The following is an 18,607-nucleotide window of genomic DNA, read 5'->3' on the forward strand; positions in this document are numbered from 1 at the left end:
GGCAAACTCTTTGCCTTCAGCATACATCTGGCCATCTCCATGAGTGACCGATTTTTCCTCTCTGCTACCCCATTCTGCTGTGGAGTATATGCAGTAGTGTACTGATGGATAATGCCCTTCTGCTGCAAATAAGAATTCAGCATAGAGGACATGTATTCCCCCCCTCGGTCCGAACGGAGAGTTTTAATCTTGCAACCAGACTGAGTTTCCACAAGTGCACTGAAAGCCAAAAATGCATCATACACTTCTGACTTCTTTTTCAAGCAGTAGACCCAGCACAAACGTGTAAAGTCATCAATAAATGTTACAAAATAGTAACAACCACCCAATGACTGTGTCTGCATGGGCCCACAAACATCCGAATGCACAAGCTGCAATCTGGCTGTTGCTCTAAAAGCAACATCACGGGGAAAAGAGAAACGATGCATTTTCCCCAAAATGCAACCCTCGCATAAATGCTCAGGAGGTCTCTCCAAGAGAGGTAATCCATCCAACATCTGAGTACGCTGTAATAGCATCAAGCTGCCATAGTTTACATGCCCCAAACGAGCATGCCATAACTCTGCCTCTAACATAGCAGGAGTAAGAGTGGATGTCAAATATGCAGACTGATCTACCGAAAGAGCATCCAACTCATATAACCCATGACACAGAGAACCTGTCAAGACCAATGTCATGTGTTCCTTGTCACGGACCATGCAACGGTCATCATCAAAGGTGACCTGCAAACCACAACGTGCCATAGAAGAAATGGAAAGCAGATTCTTCTTAATGCCAGGCACATACAAAGCATCCTGTAGGCGGAGAATAGAGCCATCAATGACTGTAAGCTGAATCTCCCCAATACCACGAACAGGGTATGATGCATTATTAGCACACTGAACAGACTTCCCAACGGGAGGTGCACCAAGAGAAGCAAACAAATCTCTACGAGATGTGATATGCCGTGAAGCACCACTGTCAAAGAACCAAGTGTCAGCATCTTCTGTAGAGCTAAATGCTCTATCAGCCCAAGAGACATCATAACTGCAAGTGTAAAAACAATAGTCCCTGTCTGCAACAAAGGACGCGGACTCACTAGCAGTGGAAGGAGCTGCAGAAACAGACATCCCTGACTCCTTCTTCTTCTCTTTGGCGATGCGCTTCCTGCACTCAGTGATGTAGTGGCCAGGCTTCTTGCAGTAATGGCATTTTCCTTTCTTGGCTTGCGTGCCCCCCTGTTTCTGACTTGTCTGTGAAGTGTTACTACTACCAGAACTCTGCGAAGCATTTTTCCCTTGGCTGTTTTTACCCTTCTGCCTTGACATAAAAGCCTGCTCAGAGGCTATACCATCCACACCACTGTTCCGTCTAGTTTGTTCCTCCTCTAGAAGCAAACTGACAAGCTGAATGAAAGTGATGGGCTCTTTCGAAATCCTCATAGTGAGGTTCAAGGCAGTATGAAAAGCCAAGTAAGAGGGAGGCAGTGAATTCAATGTCGTAGAAATCAGCTGCGCATCTGAGTAGTACTCATCCACATTCATGAGTTGCTCCCGCAAGTCCTGAATTTTGTTGAGATGATCCTGCATAGAATCACCCTCATTCATCTTTAGAGTCTCTAGCTCTTTCTTCAAGAAAGAGATGCGAGTCTCATTCTTTCCTGCAAACATCTGCTCCAATATCAACCAAGCTTCTTGTGAAGAAGCTGCTGAACGAATATGAGGAATGATAGAACGCTGAACTGCCAATGCAATCAGCGACATAGCCTGTGCATCCCGTGTATCCCAAGTTTTCTGAGCTGCAGTTCTTGGGGGAAGTGGCTGAGCGGGCTGAGGTGGAGGGGGCTGAGGTTGCCCTCTTGCACGTCCTCCTGGAGGAGGAGTAGCGGGAGCCACAACTCCCGGTCGTGCTTCCTCTCCACTGACATAATCCCACAAATTTTTTGCCACTAATACATTCTTCATCATGAAAGACCAAAGGGAATAATTGTTCCCATCCAATCGGTCTTCCTTGGACACATAGGTGAATACATCTCCTCCCTGATTTGCCATTATTTCCCAAAAGGCAATTGAGCAATGTCAATGCAGTACGGGCTGGAAATCTGCAAATTTCCAGAAATTGCAGCAAACACAAGTCTGCAATTAATGTGCAAAGGGTACTCTGTCAAAAAAAACTGTCACTGATGCACGCTTCCCAAGGTGCAATTAGTGCTCAGCAGCACTAAAACATCAAAAGCCCCAAAATTTTCTGCCCAAAATTTCTGTCACAAATGTCTGTTACAAAAGCCCCAAAATGTGCATTCAATGTGTCACAGACAGACACAGCACGTTTCCCAATGCTGAAAACTGAACCTGCTGTTCAGCACGTTTCCCAATGCTGAACCTGAACCTGTTGCACGAACTCCTGTGTAAAAGAAAAGTGCAGAATGTTACCTCTGCGTGTTGACGACGGGCACGATTCCCGAGATAATGACTGCTGGGTACAGTCGGACTGACGCACAGGTACAGGCGTGCAGGTCCAGTGACACGCGCAGGCAGGACTGGGCGCGCGCTGGGCAGAGGAGGCGGTACCCAGGACTGGGTGGTGGAAACAGGTGGCGCGCTGGCAGCTGGAGCTGACGGCACAGTCTAGCTCAGCGCAGGGAGGCTGCGCAGGCAGACTGACAGGCGAAGGGGCACGCTGGGCAGACACAGGGCAGAGGACACGCTGGGCAGAGGTGGCAGCACGCAGGTACAGGTGGCGCGCTGGGCAGGGCGCGCTGTGCAGGACAGATAGCACGCTGTGCAGGACACGCACAGGTACAGGCGGCTGGGGCAGAACTGGCGGGGGCTGGCTGAACTGGAGTGGGCTGCAGACTGCAGACTGAAGACTGCTCTGAGCTGAGCTCTGATACCAAATGTCAGATGGGAGAGGATCGAGGTGCAGCTGAAGTGCAGTAGACAGTGTGAGAGTGAGAGACAGAGTTGAGCACGACACCCAATGCAATAGTACTGAATAGAGTGTAAACTGAAAGTACAAATGATAACCCTTATACCTTAGAGTTATAAGGGGCTGTTCACACCCGAACACAGTAAGTGCCCGTAAGTGTGCACCACAAGCACATACAAAATAGTACACATAATCTGGGGGAAAAAACCTCTCCTACCGAGAGTAAAAAGTGCCCCAGTGTCCTAGTGATCACCCGCACACTCCCATATGAGCGTAGGCGTAAGTAAGGCGTGTGAGATACCCAACACTTCAGTCCATACAATGCTTTTTTCAGCTTATATTATAATGCTGAAAATCAGGGTGAACATACCCTTCAGGCTGAACCATATAAACATCTTCTGCTAAGTCACCATTAAGAAATGCATTCTTAACGTCCATCTGCTACAATTTCCAGCCTTTAGCAACAGCCAAAGCAATCACGGTGCGTATGGTTGCCATCTTGGCAACAGGGCTGAATGTTTCCTCATAATCAAGTCCATACTGTTGGGCATACCCCTTTGCGACCAGCCTGGCTTTGTATCTCTCCACACTGCCATCTGACTTGCATTTGATTTTGTAGGCCCATTTGCAGCCAATGGTATTTTTCCCTTCAGGCAGTGGTACAAGATCCCATGTTTTATTTTCAGCCAAGGCATTCATTTCTTCATCCATAGCTGCACACCAGTTCTCATCTTTCACTGCTTCAGCATATGTACCTGGTTCTTTGATCTCCATCACTTTTGTCATGTAAGCATAATGCTTTGTAGAGTAGCCACTGTACGTCAACCTATCAACAGGGTATCTGACCCTCTGTGAGCGTCTAGGCTGTGGTGCTCTGCTCGATTCCCCTCTCTCATGAGGCGGAATGTACTTGCTCTGCCTTGTGCCAAGCGTATAGACAATCGGAATACCAAGTTCACTGTCTAAAGTGTCAGCAAACTCATATCCAGAAGTAGTGGAAGGCATATCCGATGGCATTGTAGTCGGAGATACATACCAAGAACCCATCTCATAGTGCTTACCAAATTCTCCCTGGTAGGGGGATCATAGCATTTGTATGCCTTCTTTTCCTGCGAATATCCAATGAAAACACACTTATGCGCTTTTGGATCCAGCTTCTTTCTTTTCTCATGTGACTTACATCCGGCTTATAGCCATACAGCCTCTCAAACGGTGTCATCTCATGAATACCTGCAGTGGGAGTCCGATTCAAGATATACATTGCTGTCGTGACATCCTGAGCCCAATAATAGAGCGGCATCTTCTTCTCATTCATCATGGCACAAGCAGCTTCCATCAAGACCCTGTTTTTTCTTTCAGCTATCCCATTCTGCTGAGGAGTGTAGTTGCAGGTAAGCTGCCTACGTATGCCATTTTCAGCCAAAAAGTTGTCAAACTCATTTGACACATACTCCCCACCGCTATCTGATCTCAAGCAAGAGATATAGCAATCAAATTCCTTTTCAACCTGCTTTTTTAACTGCTGAAAAAGAGCAAACATCTCATCCTTTGTCTTCAGAATGTAAAGCCAAGTATAGTAACTGTAATCATCAATGAATGTCACATAATACTTGGAGCCTCCCATAGATACATTATGGACTGGCCCCCAAACTTCAGAGTGCACTAACTGCAACGGACGTGTACTTTGCCTTACATGCCTGACAAATGGCAACCTTGACTGCTTACCAAACTGGCAAGCATCTCATACATGACCAATATCTGAATATTGAAACTTGGGTAAACTTGTAACAAGCTGTTTTTTCTACATAATTTGCAGCCTTTGCAAATTCACATGCCCCACTCTCTTGTGCCAAATTTCCAAATCTCTAATAGTGCCAGAACCATGGGCAAACATAGCTGAATTCAGCTTTGGCAAGGTAGCATCAAGAGTAAACATTCTGCCATTCCTGTGACCACGAGCTATCAACTTGCATCCATTGCCAAACTCTTCAATAAAGCAGCCATGCTTATTGAATCTAACCTGCAAGTTCTGCTCCGTCATCTGACCGACAGACAATAAGTTCTTCGTAATCGAAGGAACATGCAATACATCATGCAAATTTTTCTTTCTGCCATCATGAACCACAAGAGGCACTTTGCCTTTATGCTCAATGCTATGCTGCGTGTCATCACCTGTACAGACATAGCCATGTTTTTCAACCACCATATCAGTAAACCAATCACTGTGAGGGGTCATGTGGTTCGATGCCCCTGAATCAATGCACCAAACTGCATCATCAGTGCATTTTTCAGCAGCCTTGTCTTTTGCATACTACATGGCAAACAGTCTATCACCTGAGAAATCATCTCCTTGACTAGACGTAGCAAAATGTCCATGCTGTTTGCCCTGCTTCTTCCAGCAGTCCTTGGCAATATGCCCATACTTCCCGCAGTAGTGACAATCCTTATCCCTATTGGCATTGTTAGATGGGCGCTGCTATTGCCAGGAGCCTCTGCCTCTAGGACTAGATCTCCCCCTACCTCTAAAGTTTCCACCACCTCTTGCATTCGATACCTGCTGGTTGTTATTGCCATAGGATGCATTCTACTGGCCTTCTCTGTTTGATCCATAGCCTATACCTCGGCTGCCACGGCCGCGCTGATTCGAATAAAAAACTGCACCCTTATTTTTAGAACTGCTTGACCTTGTAGCCAAGCCAAGTTTAACCTCCTCATGTATAAGCAATGCAACCAGCTCATTAAAATCAGGCATTTCAGCCCTCACAGACACAGAAGTGTCAAAAGACTTATACTTAGGCCCCAAGCCATTCAAAGTCACAACAACCATGTCTTTATCTTCAACCTGTGAACCAACAGATGCCAGCTGATCCGCAATGGTCTTAACCTCTGTGACATAATCCTGTATAGATCTACTCTCTCTCTCCATGTTGTTGAACTTCTGCTTCAACTGTATCTTCCTGGCACTTGTGGTTGTGCCATAGTACTTGACCAAAATGTCCCATGCATTCTTAGGAGAGCTGAAATTCATTATCTGCATTACCATGGCATCTAAGATACATAAAGAGAGCCAGTGCAAGACTCTACGAGCTCTTTTTGTCCAAGCTTGGTATAATCGTCTCTAATCAGCCGTAGGTCGATCTGGGAGCTCAGGTTCAGCTTCCACTCCAGTCACCAACTCCCAGTAGCCTTTCCCTATTAAGAAGTTCTCCATGCGGAACTTCCATATGGCATAATTATTATTGTCAAGCTTTCCCCCCACTATCTGGGTTATGTTGTCAGTCCTCTCTGCATTAGCCATATTGTACCAGACAATATTTAGTCAGTGCTTGACTTCCTGCAAGCCAACAAGTATGACTGATCAAGTTCAATCCTCAACTGTTTATGATAGTTTTCTGCAATTAATTGCAGTAAAAAACCAGGGTATTTCAGCCCAATGACAGCTCAAAACAGTCCACAAACAAGTGGTCTAACCCATAGGTATAACAGTCAATACATATACCATGTAGTTGCTTCAGCTTAAACTCCTGCAACCTCACTGCCAGGGTAAATACATACAGTCTGAAAACTGTAAACTGTGAGTAACCAGCAGCAATTTCAAGGCCAAAATCAATGTGTATACATGCCATACATGTCCCAAACCCTCCAGAATATCTGCTAGTACATGTGGCAGTCCAGACATAAGCATACGGGTACAAAACAGTGCATAACCAGCAAGTATGGTTGTCAAACAACTTGTTTACAGATTGCAGTCAGCAAATACTCAGTGAAATCAAGCCTTTTTAGTTCCAAAATAGCTCAAAAACATGCCATACATCCACTTTGAAGTATCAAGGTCACTGCATGACCATATGGGCACCCATAGACAAGCTGTCTTCAATAGCCAGCCCAGCTAAGACAATGAAAATGCATTCAATGTCAGCTTCAGATTTCAGGGTTTAATCATGCTCAATGTCCGATTCAATGCTCTAAGCATTCCCAGACATATTCCCAACAGCATACAGTTGTTAGAGACCAACAGTGTCATAACAGGCTTCAGTAGAAGATGATGCTTGCTGCCCCCATTCAATGACAGTTTTCAGCCTGTCAATGGCTTCCAGATCAGAATATTTCAGTCATAAAAAACCAGCTCCAACACATGAGAACATGTACATACGGCCTCCAATCAAATGTCTAAGTCTTGTTGATGCTTTTGGGCATGACCAGGAGCTTCTGTAGCTCAATGATGATCAAATGCAAGCTGTCCTTTCACTTTCCCAACAGTTCAGGACTGTTTTACAAATCTGTATACTCTGATTCCAGCTCATAACAGAGATCCAACACAAGCAATAGCTTCTTGTAGTCTTCAAGTACCTTCCAAAGAGTGCAAACATGCTTTATACCACTTTGTAGATGATCAATGGCTTGATTTTCAGTCAACAGAGGCAGCCTTTTGTCCTAACGCAAACACGCAGCCTACAGAAATGTCTTCAGCAGCAGCAACTCTTCATAATGATGACCAAGGTCTTCTTCCAGGTGCTCAACCAACCCTCCTCAAAGCTCCAAATAGGTCCTGACACACTCTCCTTCAAGTATAATGAAGATGCATTCAATACATACCTCTGCAGAAACAATGACAGTCAGTCCTTCTACACAGCAGGTCTTTTTCCTTCAATCTCCAGGTCTTCTTCCATAATGCTATTCTCCACAGAGCCCAATCATGGGTGCTCTGATACCATGTTAGAAGTCTGAAACAGAAACAGAGAGGGTTGGACTCAACCGTGTAGAGCAATGAGCTCTCACACATTTTCTACTATTTTTCCATTCCACACATCACTAAAGAGAATAGTTACAACTTAAGGTCTAGGACCATTCACACCAAACAACTAAGTCCTAACCACCAACTTATTTAATGTCCGCATCATGTAGTACAGCTGGACAATTCAAGTGTCGGGTATGGTCATACCAAAGATAGTAGATCGAGCTTGAAGTCTTAACAGAAGGAGCATCAAAAACATACATTCCTGACTCCTTGTTCTTCTCCTTGGCAATGCGCTTTCTGTACTCAGTGATGTAGTGGCCTGGCTTCTTGCCATAATGGCATTTACCCTTTTTGGCTTGCGTGCCCCCTTATTTTTTATTTGTTTGTGATGTGCCAGAAGTCCGAGAACTATGCGGAGCATTCTTCACTTGGATGCCTTTGCCCTTCTGTCTAGCCATAAAAGCCTGCTTAGAGGCTATAGCATCCACACCACTATTTCTTCTTGTTTGCTTCTCCTCTAGAAGCAAACTAACTAACTGAAGAAAAGTGATTGGCTGCGCGGCAATCCTCATGGTGAGGTTTAAGGCCATATGAAAAGGCAAGTACGAAGGAAGTAAAGAGTTTAAAGTGGTAGATATTATGTGTGCATCCGAACAGTACTCATCAACATTCATGAGTTGCTCTCGCAAGTCTTGAATTTTGTTTAAGTGATCTCGAGTACAATCACCTTCATTCATTTTCAATGTCTCTAGCTCTTTCTTTAAGAAAGAGATGCAAGTCTCATTCTTGCCTGCAAACATCTGCTCCAAAGTTAGCCAAGGTTCTCGTAAAGAAGCTGTTGAACGAATGTGGGGGATGATTGACCGCTGAATTGCCAATGCAATCAACGACAAAGCCTGTGCATCCCGTGTATCCCATGCTTTTTGAGCTGCCGTTCTTTGGGAAAGTGGCTCAAGTGGAGCAGACTGAGGTGCCCATTGTGCATGTCCTCTTGGAGAAGGAGTAGTTGGAGCCACAACTTTAGGTCTAGCTTCTTTTCTCCACTGGCATAATCCCACAAGATTTTTCGCCATTGCTAGGGGCCAGTCGATCACATCCCTCGGAGCTCTCGACTCTGGGGGGGGTTCGAAAGATAATGCTCAAGTGTGGTACCTTGACTCTAGCCCACTAGTTAATGTCTATCATGCAACCAGGCCACAGTTGTGCAGACAGTGCTAGTCCTTCTTCTCCCCTCCACTAGGAGATGTGGTCTGCCACCTGACTCTTGAACTCAATTTGTCATCGTCCAGTCCCCTGAGTGGGAGGATTGAAACAAAAACGCGTAGTTTGGTCCGTTCGGTGGTGCTAGTAGATGGACCTTGACTTACGAACTACGAAGATCCTCACCTCTTGAGCTAGTGGGAACTCTCCATGCTCCACAACTCCCAGATAGGACCATGGGCCACTGCAGAAGAACTCATGCCAATAACTATTCTTGTCTCAAGAAAGTGTGACGGGCGACAAGGGCAGATGAGCTAGTAGCTGTGTGGGTGGGGGAATTTTGCTGGTTCAAGGAGGATGTGGGTGTGTGTGGCTCGTCGCCACCCGTGGGAGGATGGGGGTTGGGTCTGGGGGGGATCTCGTGAAACGGGTGCGGATCAGGGGGGGAGGGTGGTGGGGGGGAAGAGAATTGAGGGATGGTGGGATGGTCAGAGGTACATGGCGAGTGTTGGGGGAGGGGGGGGGAGGAGGGGACAGGTGGCCTTCGAGGGGCGGGAGCTATCGGCCAGGGTTAGTGGGGCGAGGCTGGGAGGTTGGGGCGGAGGTAGGTGTGGTTGTTGTGGGATCTCAGGTGGGGTAGGCTGTGGTGGGAGTGGTGGCTATGGGGGATTGTGGTCCTGCTGGGTGGGGCGGGCGGCCCGGGGGGGAGGGCCTACGGAGTGTGCTCTACGGGGGAGGGCCTACGGAGTGTGCTGTCGGGGGGGGGGGGGGGGGGGGTGGTGTGGCGCAGGGCCAATGCTCTGATACCAAATTTGAGAGAGGATGGCAAGATCCAAGCTCAGCATAGAAAACTGTAGATAGTCTAAGAGTGAAGCACGACACCCAATGCAATAGGTGAAAGAGTGTAAACTAAAAGTACAAGGTACAACCCTTAAACCTTAGGGTTGTAGGGGTTGTTCACACCCGAACACAGTAAGTGCCCATAAGTGTGTCATAAGCACATACGAAATAATACCATAAGTTTGGGGGAAAAAACCTCTCCTACCGAGAGTAAAAAGTGCCCTAGTGTCCTACTAATCATCGACTCTCCTATGTGAGCGTAGGCATAAGTCAGACGTGGGTGAAATACCCAACATGAGGGAGATGTGGATGTGGCATCCATTGGAGATGCATATGGAAACTGACTTATAAGGAGCAGCACCTTCTAGGGACCTTGGTGCTGTTGCCTTCAATGAATGTTCAATGGAGCAAGGTCTGCTGCTGATCCTCATTGTGTTATCCTCAAATGCAGTATTTTCTCCATTAATATTGACATAGTGGCTGCAGTGGAGCCCTATTACCAGGTTGAAGACAGGAAGGGTGGGTGCATGGTTGCACAGACACACCGTTTGGATTCTATGACCAGATTTAGAAGGAATTGAGCTCAATAGTGTCATACTTTAATAATGTCTTGTCAAGTATGGCCTCCAATATATTTTCTCTCCATTTGCATGTGGCAATTATATATGATGTTTCCAGTGGGTGCTTAAGCTTTCAGTTGCTTGGATAAAGGATCTGTTTCAGCATCTTATGTTAGCTTTTAGATGGTCAATGTCTTTTCTTGTCGACTTTCTTACATCTAGGAGATCTCATTCTTATGAAGCCATTGAGTTAAACAGCTGTCAATAGAAGGTTCAAACTGAATCTTCAATCATCCCCTTGATTAAAATTTAAGAAGTATCTTTTGCATTCCTTAGGCTGATTGAAAATGTAGCTGTAGATGGAAGAATGAAAATGTAAGGCTTTCCGAATGTTATTTTAGGATACTATGGTGAATGCGGATATAAAGGAGGATACATGGAAGTTGTTGGTTTGGGCACAGATATAAAACAACAGATGTACAAGATTGCCTCTGTCAATCTTTGCCCTAACGTTGCAGGCCAGATTATGATGAGCCTTGTGATGAACCCACCAAAGGTATCATCTCTCATGTTGACACTTCTATTTGGATATTCAATGATGTAAAGTTTTTGCCTTAAAGAATTTGAATTAAGGCAAATTGCTTGTATTACATGTGAATCACAATGTGCTGGAATATTATAGCTGGTTAAATTGCTCTCTTGCCGATGATCACAAACAATAAATCAAGAAACAGTGAGAAGAAGGGGAAAAACAGCCCCCCAAAATTGATGGACACCAACCTCCTTTTCTCTTAGCTTCAGCCACAGGAACAATTTCCAAATGTTCAAGACTGATGGAAAAGCAAAAACGGGTTAGGGATTCAAAGTTTTTATGGGTTCTCTCTTTTATTCAATTTGAGATTCAGTAGAGACTATTGAAAATGGGGTTTTCAATGCAATCTGGTAAGCTAAGTAAAATGGACCTTGGCACTCACACAATTCAGCCATCAGGTATATGCACCTATATGTGCACACTGTGAGGAACAACAAAAGCAGAACTATTGAGCCCCTGTAGTTGGTTTGCTTCACAATACCCTTTAATATAGAAAGTATAGGTTCCTACAACACATCCAGGGATGTGATAAGAAAGCAATAAAAATAGCCTTTAAAGCCTACCTACCAATACTAACCCTTTAATTTGTATTTTAGGAACACATCTTCTTTGTGAAAGGACTGCAACACATTATAGTAGTGTACAATAAGGGCCATGCTTAGTGTGAACAGTGGGTGTGTTGAAAGCATTGCAAAAAGAGGGATGCTGATCCTGATCAATATCATGGAGTCCAAGACTTATGCACTGATTTCTATAGAGGTATCCTAAAGAAAGTAAACTGTTCAGCAGGAGAGTCCCGAAAGACCATATGGTTTCTAATGTTCCAAAGTTACCACAACTTGAACCAAGCAAAGAAGTGCAAAAATCTCCTCCTACCCAAATGCCTACCACAATCATATTTACAAACTCCTCAGCCATTTCTTATGCAGGAACATCATGTTCAACAACCCAATATGCAGCCCCATCAGCGTATGCCCCAGCCTCAGCCTCATCCTCAACCTCAACATCTTGAGCAACACCTTATCCAACAGCCTTCCCAGGGACGGTGTTCACAGTGCACATTGGAGGATCTCATGAATGGTCAGCCAGAAGTTCTTCATATTGGATGTGGTTGCGATGACTGTGGGATGTATCCTATTGTAGGTGATTGATATTGTTGTTTGAACTGCACTGAAGATGTAGGTTCTGATCTTTGTGGAATTTGTTTACGTATGGGTGGGAGTCTCCATGGCAGGTTTAACCAACAGCATAAATCTGGTTATAAGATGATGAAAATTTTGGATGGATATGCCAGAGCTCTTATTTTCAGAACATGAGCAACCATTTTTCTATGCATTTGGAGGAGCTATGCAGGAACAACAAGTATACTATGTAAACAAACAGCATGCTTATCATGAAGATTATGAAGAATATGCAAGGTATCGTGAGTACAATGAGCATTGGTAAGACCAACAACATGCATATGACAGTGATGAGAACTCCATTGAGTTGCAGCATGCAAGTGATGGTCATAATATTTTTGGACAGCAGCAACATGTCAATCTTTATGTTTATGGTCAGCCCCAAAAGCAAGGACACCCTTGCAGTCATTTGGACACTCTTCCATGAATGAGAATCATGTGGAAAGGCCACAAGGATTTGAAAATGGTTTCAAATCTTTTGATATGCATTCAAATGCACAGTCATATATGAATGGGCAGCAACATTTATATGATCATGATCATGGATATGAGCAGCATTATGCTAGTGAACATGGGCATGATCATGGATATGAGCAACATTATGCTAGTGATCATGGGCAGCATGTTGATCAGTATTTTAAATGATGTTCAGCCATTCCATAGTCAATATTATGATGATGATCAACCATTTCCTGGACGTCAGCATTATGCTAGTAGAAATGAATGTGGTCATGACTATGGAAAACCATTTTATCATGAGAAGTATGATAGCCTCAGTGTCCAGCATGATGTTATTCGAGGAAAACATTTAACCAATGATGATATTAGAGGATTATATGCACAAGGCTTAGTGCTGAACCAATATCTTCTAATCATAAAGATATATGCAAAAAAAGGAATGTTAAAGTGATGCTGGTTAAAGAGTTTCCGAATAATGAAGAGTAAGCTGAAGAGGTCGAAGAGGAAGTGGATTGTAAAGTCCAAGATGGATAGTCTTACAAATCCTCTGAAGTTGATCATGATGCCTATTAGCTTTCTAACCTACATCATGTTAAAGACCAAGTGAATGCAGTACTTGAAGAGGGACATGTAAAGGAGCTTCATGAATCCATACACCAATCTATGTTTTCAAATGACATGTTCTCAATTGATGGCCTTATCTTCCCATTTGATCCGGGGGATCATGAGGATACTTCCGTGTTTCCATTTGACCTGGGAGGCAATGCTGGGATATATTTTCTCTAGAGGAAACTTATGGTTGTGATGACTGATTAGTCCAACCTGTCAAGTCACATCTGCTATCCCCCCCCCCCTCCCCGCCTTGATCCCTCGCGCTAGCCTGCTTGCACCCTCCCGTCCGCTAGCCATCACCTGATCCCTCCTATCCGCCAGCCATCGCTTAATCCCTCCCGTCCGCCCCATCTGCTTTTGTCCACCCGCATGCTCTTGCCCGTCCCCATCGCCTGCTTCCCCTCGCCTGTCCCACTTACTCTTGGCCGTCACCCGTCGCCTGTTGCAGGGTGCCCCACCTGCTCTTGGCCGTCGCCAGCCTGCTCATCGCTTGCTGCAGGGCGCTCCAATTGCTTCTGGCCGTTGCCAACATCTTCCCTAGGTACATGATCCTGTCGGATCCCTGACTCGATCTACAGGAGAGGGGAGGTGAAGAGACAGATTGAGCAGATTTAGACTAGGGAGTGAAACAGGAGAAACCGGATTGCAGAGATCACAAAGGTCCTGGCCGAGTCCAGTAGTATCTGCGAGGAGGTAGCCCTACAGGCTAGGCACCAATGCTGGGAGGAGAGAGCACTCCGGAAGGACCTAGCAGCCATGCAGAGATTATTATAGGAGACACTAGGGGATCCCATCCTCCACGCATAGGAGATGCGTGCACGAGCAGCCATCGCCAACCTAGAGGACAGGCGTTCTAAGTTCTCATTCGACACCTCAGCAACTTTCTGGGGGCGGAAGGGGAACACGATGTGCAAGGAGTTCTTTCAAGCACACCAGCCCGGCACCTCAGGAGAGCAGATACGCAGTCTTCGGGATCAATATGGGAGTATTGAGGAGGTGATGGAGATTGCCGCCGACTACTATAGACACCTTTTCCAGCAGGAGACACCCTCAGCCAGAGCACAACGTTGCAGACAGCAGGTCTAGGATTATATCTCATCCCTCGTCACAAAGGAGATGGGGCGCTCCTTCCTAGCCCCCTTCACAGAGAAATTAGAGGAGGCTTTCTACACACAAGACGGGCAGAAATGCCTGGGAGAGGATGGCCTCTCTAAGGCCGCCTTCACCACCTCCTTGGATGTAGTGAAGGACTCCTTGCTGCTGGCTTCCTAGGAGATTTTCAGTTCAGCTCGGATGCCAGGGAGTTTATCGGTAGGTCTTATTAGTCTCCTTCCCAAAGGGGGAGACCGGTTGGAGCTATCCCAGCGGAGACCAATCACCTTGTTGTCAGTTGCCTATAAGGCACTGGCAAAGATGGTAGGTAGGCGACTCCGTCCCGTGTTTCCAAACATCATTCATGACACACAGAGAAGCTTTGTCCAGGATAGGAGTATCCTAGACAAGGTCTTTATCTTCTTTGAGGCAACAGAGTGGGCGCAGCACAGTGGACAGCGATTGGTTGTACTACTCCTGGATTTTGAGAAAGCCTATGACAGGGTGGACTCGGACTTCTTGGATTGCACCATGGAGAGGTTGGGATTCCCCGAGGCATGGATCCATGGGGTCTCTGCACTCTATAGATCCGCTACGAACAAGGTTCTCATAGGTGGCAGGAGAAAGGAGTTTCGGCTTGAGAGATCGGTGCGGCAAGGCTGTCCACTGGCTCCGTATCTGGTCTTGCTCTTTCCAGAGGCGATGTCTCACTTCCTCGGATCACGAGTGAGTGGGTTACACGGCCTCCAACTTCCAGTGAGAGAGGAGACGGAGCTGCTAGACTCAAAGTATGCAGATGATACAACACTTTACATAGAGGAGGATAAGTTGATGCTGGAGAGAGTGAGACTAGCTCTCGAGGTGTTCTATACTGCGCTAGGAGCAAAAATCAACTGGCGGAAGTCGGTTGGTTTCCTTATAGACCTGGACTCTAGTACGTAGTGGAGCGTCCACTTGGGATTCGGATGGGTGTGCAGAGGACAGACCGTCTGCTACCTAGGGTTCCAAGTAGGACTCGACATCACCCTCGCCCACCAATTTCTCCCAGTCCTCGACTCCATTCGGAGGAAGCCAACCTATTGGAGTACTGCTCGCCTCTCTCTAGCGGGCCGAGCCCTAGTGGTCAACCAGGTCCTCCTAGCGACTTGATACATCACTTGATGTTGATGCTTCTTCTCGTCCTGTGTTGCTCAGCTGCACCGCCTAGTGCGGAATTTCCTCTGGGCCAAGTTAGACGGTTCCAGGGACTCTCGGGCCAAGGTGGCATGGGGCGACCATCATCTGGCATCGGTCAGAGGGAGGGCTTGGGATCATTGACCCAAAGTATCAGAGTATGGCCCTTTTGGGCAAGCTTGTAGTCGTTGGTCCTACTGCAGGAGAGTCTCCAGGAGTGTAGACCGAGGCTTGGCAGGGATTGGAGATTGTCCTTGAGATGGATCTTCACGACGGCCTAGATCACATCCCCCAGATCCCCCTTTCTACCCCCTTCCTACGTAGCTTACTTCGTGTGTGGCAGGGCCTCCGTAAGGCTCTAATTTAGAGCCCCCTAGGTAGCCAAGAGGAGATAGACCGTCAACTGGTGATCTAGAACCCCCAGGTCAAAGATCACGTGGGGGTATAGATCGGCGAGCGCCCCCACATCCAATGGGCTGGTTGGGAGGCCCGCTCGGCTCGCACCATCAGGACCTGGCAGGAGGTGTACAGGTTGGTGGAGGAGAAGGTACAACGGGCATCATGTTGCCAGAGAGGAGTCGAGTTGAGGAAAAGGGAGATTGATAGAGATACCTCAGGAGTGGCTTGGCCCCTTGGTACGAGAGCTGGTAGAGCTCGGGGAGGTATGGGCCGCTTAGTTCTCACCAAGAGGTACCCCCCTCCAGGTGGCAGGTAGAGTGGGCGGCGCTCCGCAGGGGACTTTCTTCACCATCCAGCAAGAGGGGGGGCATTTGGCCCTTGACAGAGGGCAGCAAGATGAGGGGATAGCTGTCCTTATGTGGAGGAGGATTCGGGCTGTTGGCCTTCAAGGGAAGACATGGCGACTGGACGTGTATGTTTTCTGGGTGGAGCTTCGAGATTGGCGCCTTTAGATTTGGGAGGGCATACCACTTGATGAGCTAGAGTGGGATCCAAGAGAGTGGCTATGACTGGCCATTGCAGTCGCCAAGAAGCCACTGAGGTTCCTAGAGAACACAACCAGATTTAGCAGACACGTGCTGACGCAGGACATGGATTGGGCGTCGTCGTGTAGCATGTACTAGGCGGAGCACAACATCACGGATGCTTTTCGATGGACTTTCTGGCGCCACCTATGGAATAGCTGGAGGTCGAGGAGGGTATCATATTTCGTATGGCTGGTGGCACATGGAGGTGTGGCAATAGGGTGTTGGTTAGCCAGATGCTGAAGGATGGAGGATGTAAACGCTGCACACAACAGTTTTTGGAAACTCTAAAGCACTGCCTCTAGTCGTGTGAGGCGGTGCAGCTAGTGTGAAGAGGAGCATGCCGCATCCTCCGCCACAGCATCCAACCTTGGATGTATCTCATGGGGAGCTTTTTGCTAGCAAGTAGTCAGCCAGGGTTGCCACCTTTTGTATGAGGCTGGGATGCAAGACACGATCCTCCTTATTGAGGCTAGGTCATGGGCAGTAGCCAGCTTGGAGACTCTACCCATCCGCCAGGTACCGAAGCCCATAGCAGATTGCTCTGATGTGTGGGAGATCATAGGGAGTCTCACTGGATGGCATATCTGGAAGGCGCGGTGTCAGGAGGTTTTTGGAGGAGAGAGACTTTCTGTACAGGTGACTTTGGCAAAGCTCTGGACCTCCATCATCCACTCCCTTCGTGGCCGATGGGACCAAGTGCAGGGCAAGTCTCGAGCTCGTCAGGAGCTCCGTCTTCACTTAATGCACACTCGGGGCTGTAAGGACTTGTTCTTCGTGATGCAGGCAGGCAGTCCCAAATGGCGATACAGCCCCCCTCCATGGCTTCTTGCCCCCATCCCCCCTAGACCGCCTTGAGAGGCCTTTATATTTGATATTTCTGTGACTTTGTATCAGCTCCAGCTAGTCTGTTGAGCAAGAGCACTTCTTTGTATTCAAGTGTTTTTCTAAAGTAATATAATTAGCCACACTTTATGTGCAAAAAAGAAAAGGGTTGTGATGACTGTTTTGATGGTTATCCGTTTGACCTTGGAGGCTTATTGGACTTCAGTGACTTTCATTGTTGGTGGGTTGTAAATAACGATTGCAATCCTCATTCCTCAGCATATTCAATCATCCTCTCTAGGGCTTCATGATTCCTTCAAAATAGTGGGATTATTGTAGTTACAGGACAGTGGACAGCTTGCTGTGTGAATTTTCTGCCATGAATTAAATTGCCTTAACGACATCAAAAAGTGGGTTTGCTAGTATGAGCTAATGCCTTAGGTTGTGTACTTCATTTTTATACCTCAAACACAATTTGGACACTCCAATCAAAAGTTATGGTAGTTTTACAAATTCAGTCCTGTTTGGACAGCAAGCAATCATTTCACTGTTCGAGATTCATTAGGAGATTTCTTCATGGAAAGTGCTTCCACATTCTTCTAGATCTTCATCGACATGATTTGCTTCATTAATGACTTGTCTAATACCCCATTATCTTCAGTTTTGAGGACAAAACCATTTTTTAGAGGGATGGTTTGTAATGAAGCAAATTAGTCACATTAGTTCACTTACCTTTACCAAAATAAACCATGTTAATACCTTAGCCATGATGATACTAGGGTTTACTATAAAAAGCTTTGTTTTTTTATCTTGATTTGAACTTCCATGGCTACGTTGTGCTTGTGTATAATGAAAGATGTGCATGGCATGGCCATGATTGAAGCATTTTCATGTTATTTCCTGTTATTTCCTTAGTTCAGTTCATTAGTTTTCTATTAATTTTCATGGTAGAATAGACCTTTACATTGGTATCAGAGCATTAGTCTAGATCCTTATAAGGAGTCATTTTCTTGTACTTGATCCAATTTCACATACTAGGGAGTGGAAACTGCAGTTGGATTTAAGTTACAGGACTTAGTTTCTTCATAACCAAGGTTATACTTGAAGGACTGTTACAAACAGTGACAAAGATGGTGATTCTTGGCACTACCCTGTGGAAAATGGCGGGCTCCAACCAATTTGGCAGCTTCTGACCAAGTTCTGGACCAAAAATTGGGGTAAGTTGGACAAAATGAGGGTGACATGACTTAGTATGGGTTAAACTTGAGCTACTTTTCAAGAATAGGGGTTTCTTTTCTTTCTTTTCAAGCTGTCCTCAAGAATCCATGGCCAAAGACTGATCTAATCTCCTTCCCATGATCTCTATCATATCAGTGCACTTCATAACCATGCTCTTCACCTCTCGAGCTCTCAATAGAGTAGTGATTTGGCTCACTCAGCCTATT

General features: G+C 46.2%; 2 protein-coding genes across 4 annotated transcripts in view; one reads left to right on the forward strand and one right to left on the reverse strand.

Annotated features, from left to right (window-relative positions):
• Window positions 1-18,607, forward strand: part of LOC148016669 (alanine aminotransferase 2-like) — a 190,956-nt gene that overhangs the window by 131,447 nt on the left and 40,902 nt on the right. For all 3 annotated transcript variants that reach the window (XM_087664104.1, XM_087664105.1, XM_087664103.1), the window contains one exon: window positions 10,647-10,801. In XM_087664104.1, the coding sequence (XP_087520230.1) occupies window positions 10,647-10,801 (155 nt within the window). The remainder of the gene's footprint in view (window positions 1-10,646; window positions 10,802-18,607) is intronic.
• On the reverse strand, window positions 1,713-5,283 carry LOC148016670 (uncharacterized). The gene is made up of 3 exons (XM_087664812.1): window positions 5,242-5,283; window positions 2,362-3,120; window positions 1,713-2,324 (listed from the first exon to the last, which is right to left on the reverse strand). Exons 1-3 carry the CDS (start codon window positions 5,281-5,283, stop codon window positions 2,280-2,282), a joined length of 846 nt encoding a protein of 281 aa, XP_087520938.1. The 3' UTR covers window positions 1,713-2,279.

This window comes from Lygodium microphyllum, chromosome 23, assembly GCF_053477565.2.
Source record: "Lygodium microphyllum isolate KBCC chromosome 23, Lygodium_microphyllum_v1.1.10, whole genome shotgun sequence".
Classification (NCBI taxonomy): Eukaryota; Viridiplantae; Streptophyta; class Polypodiopsida; order Schizaeales; family Lygodiaceae; genus Lygodium; species Lygodium microphyllum.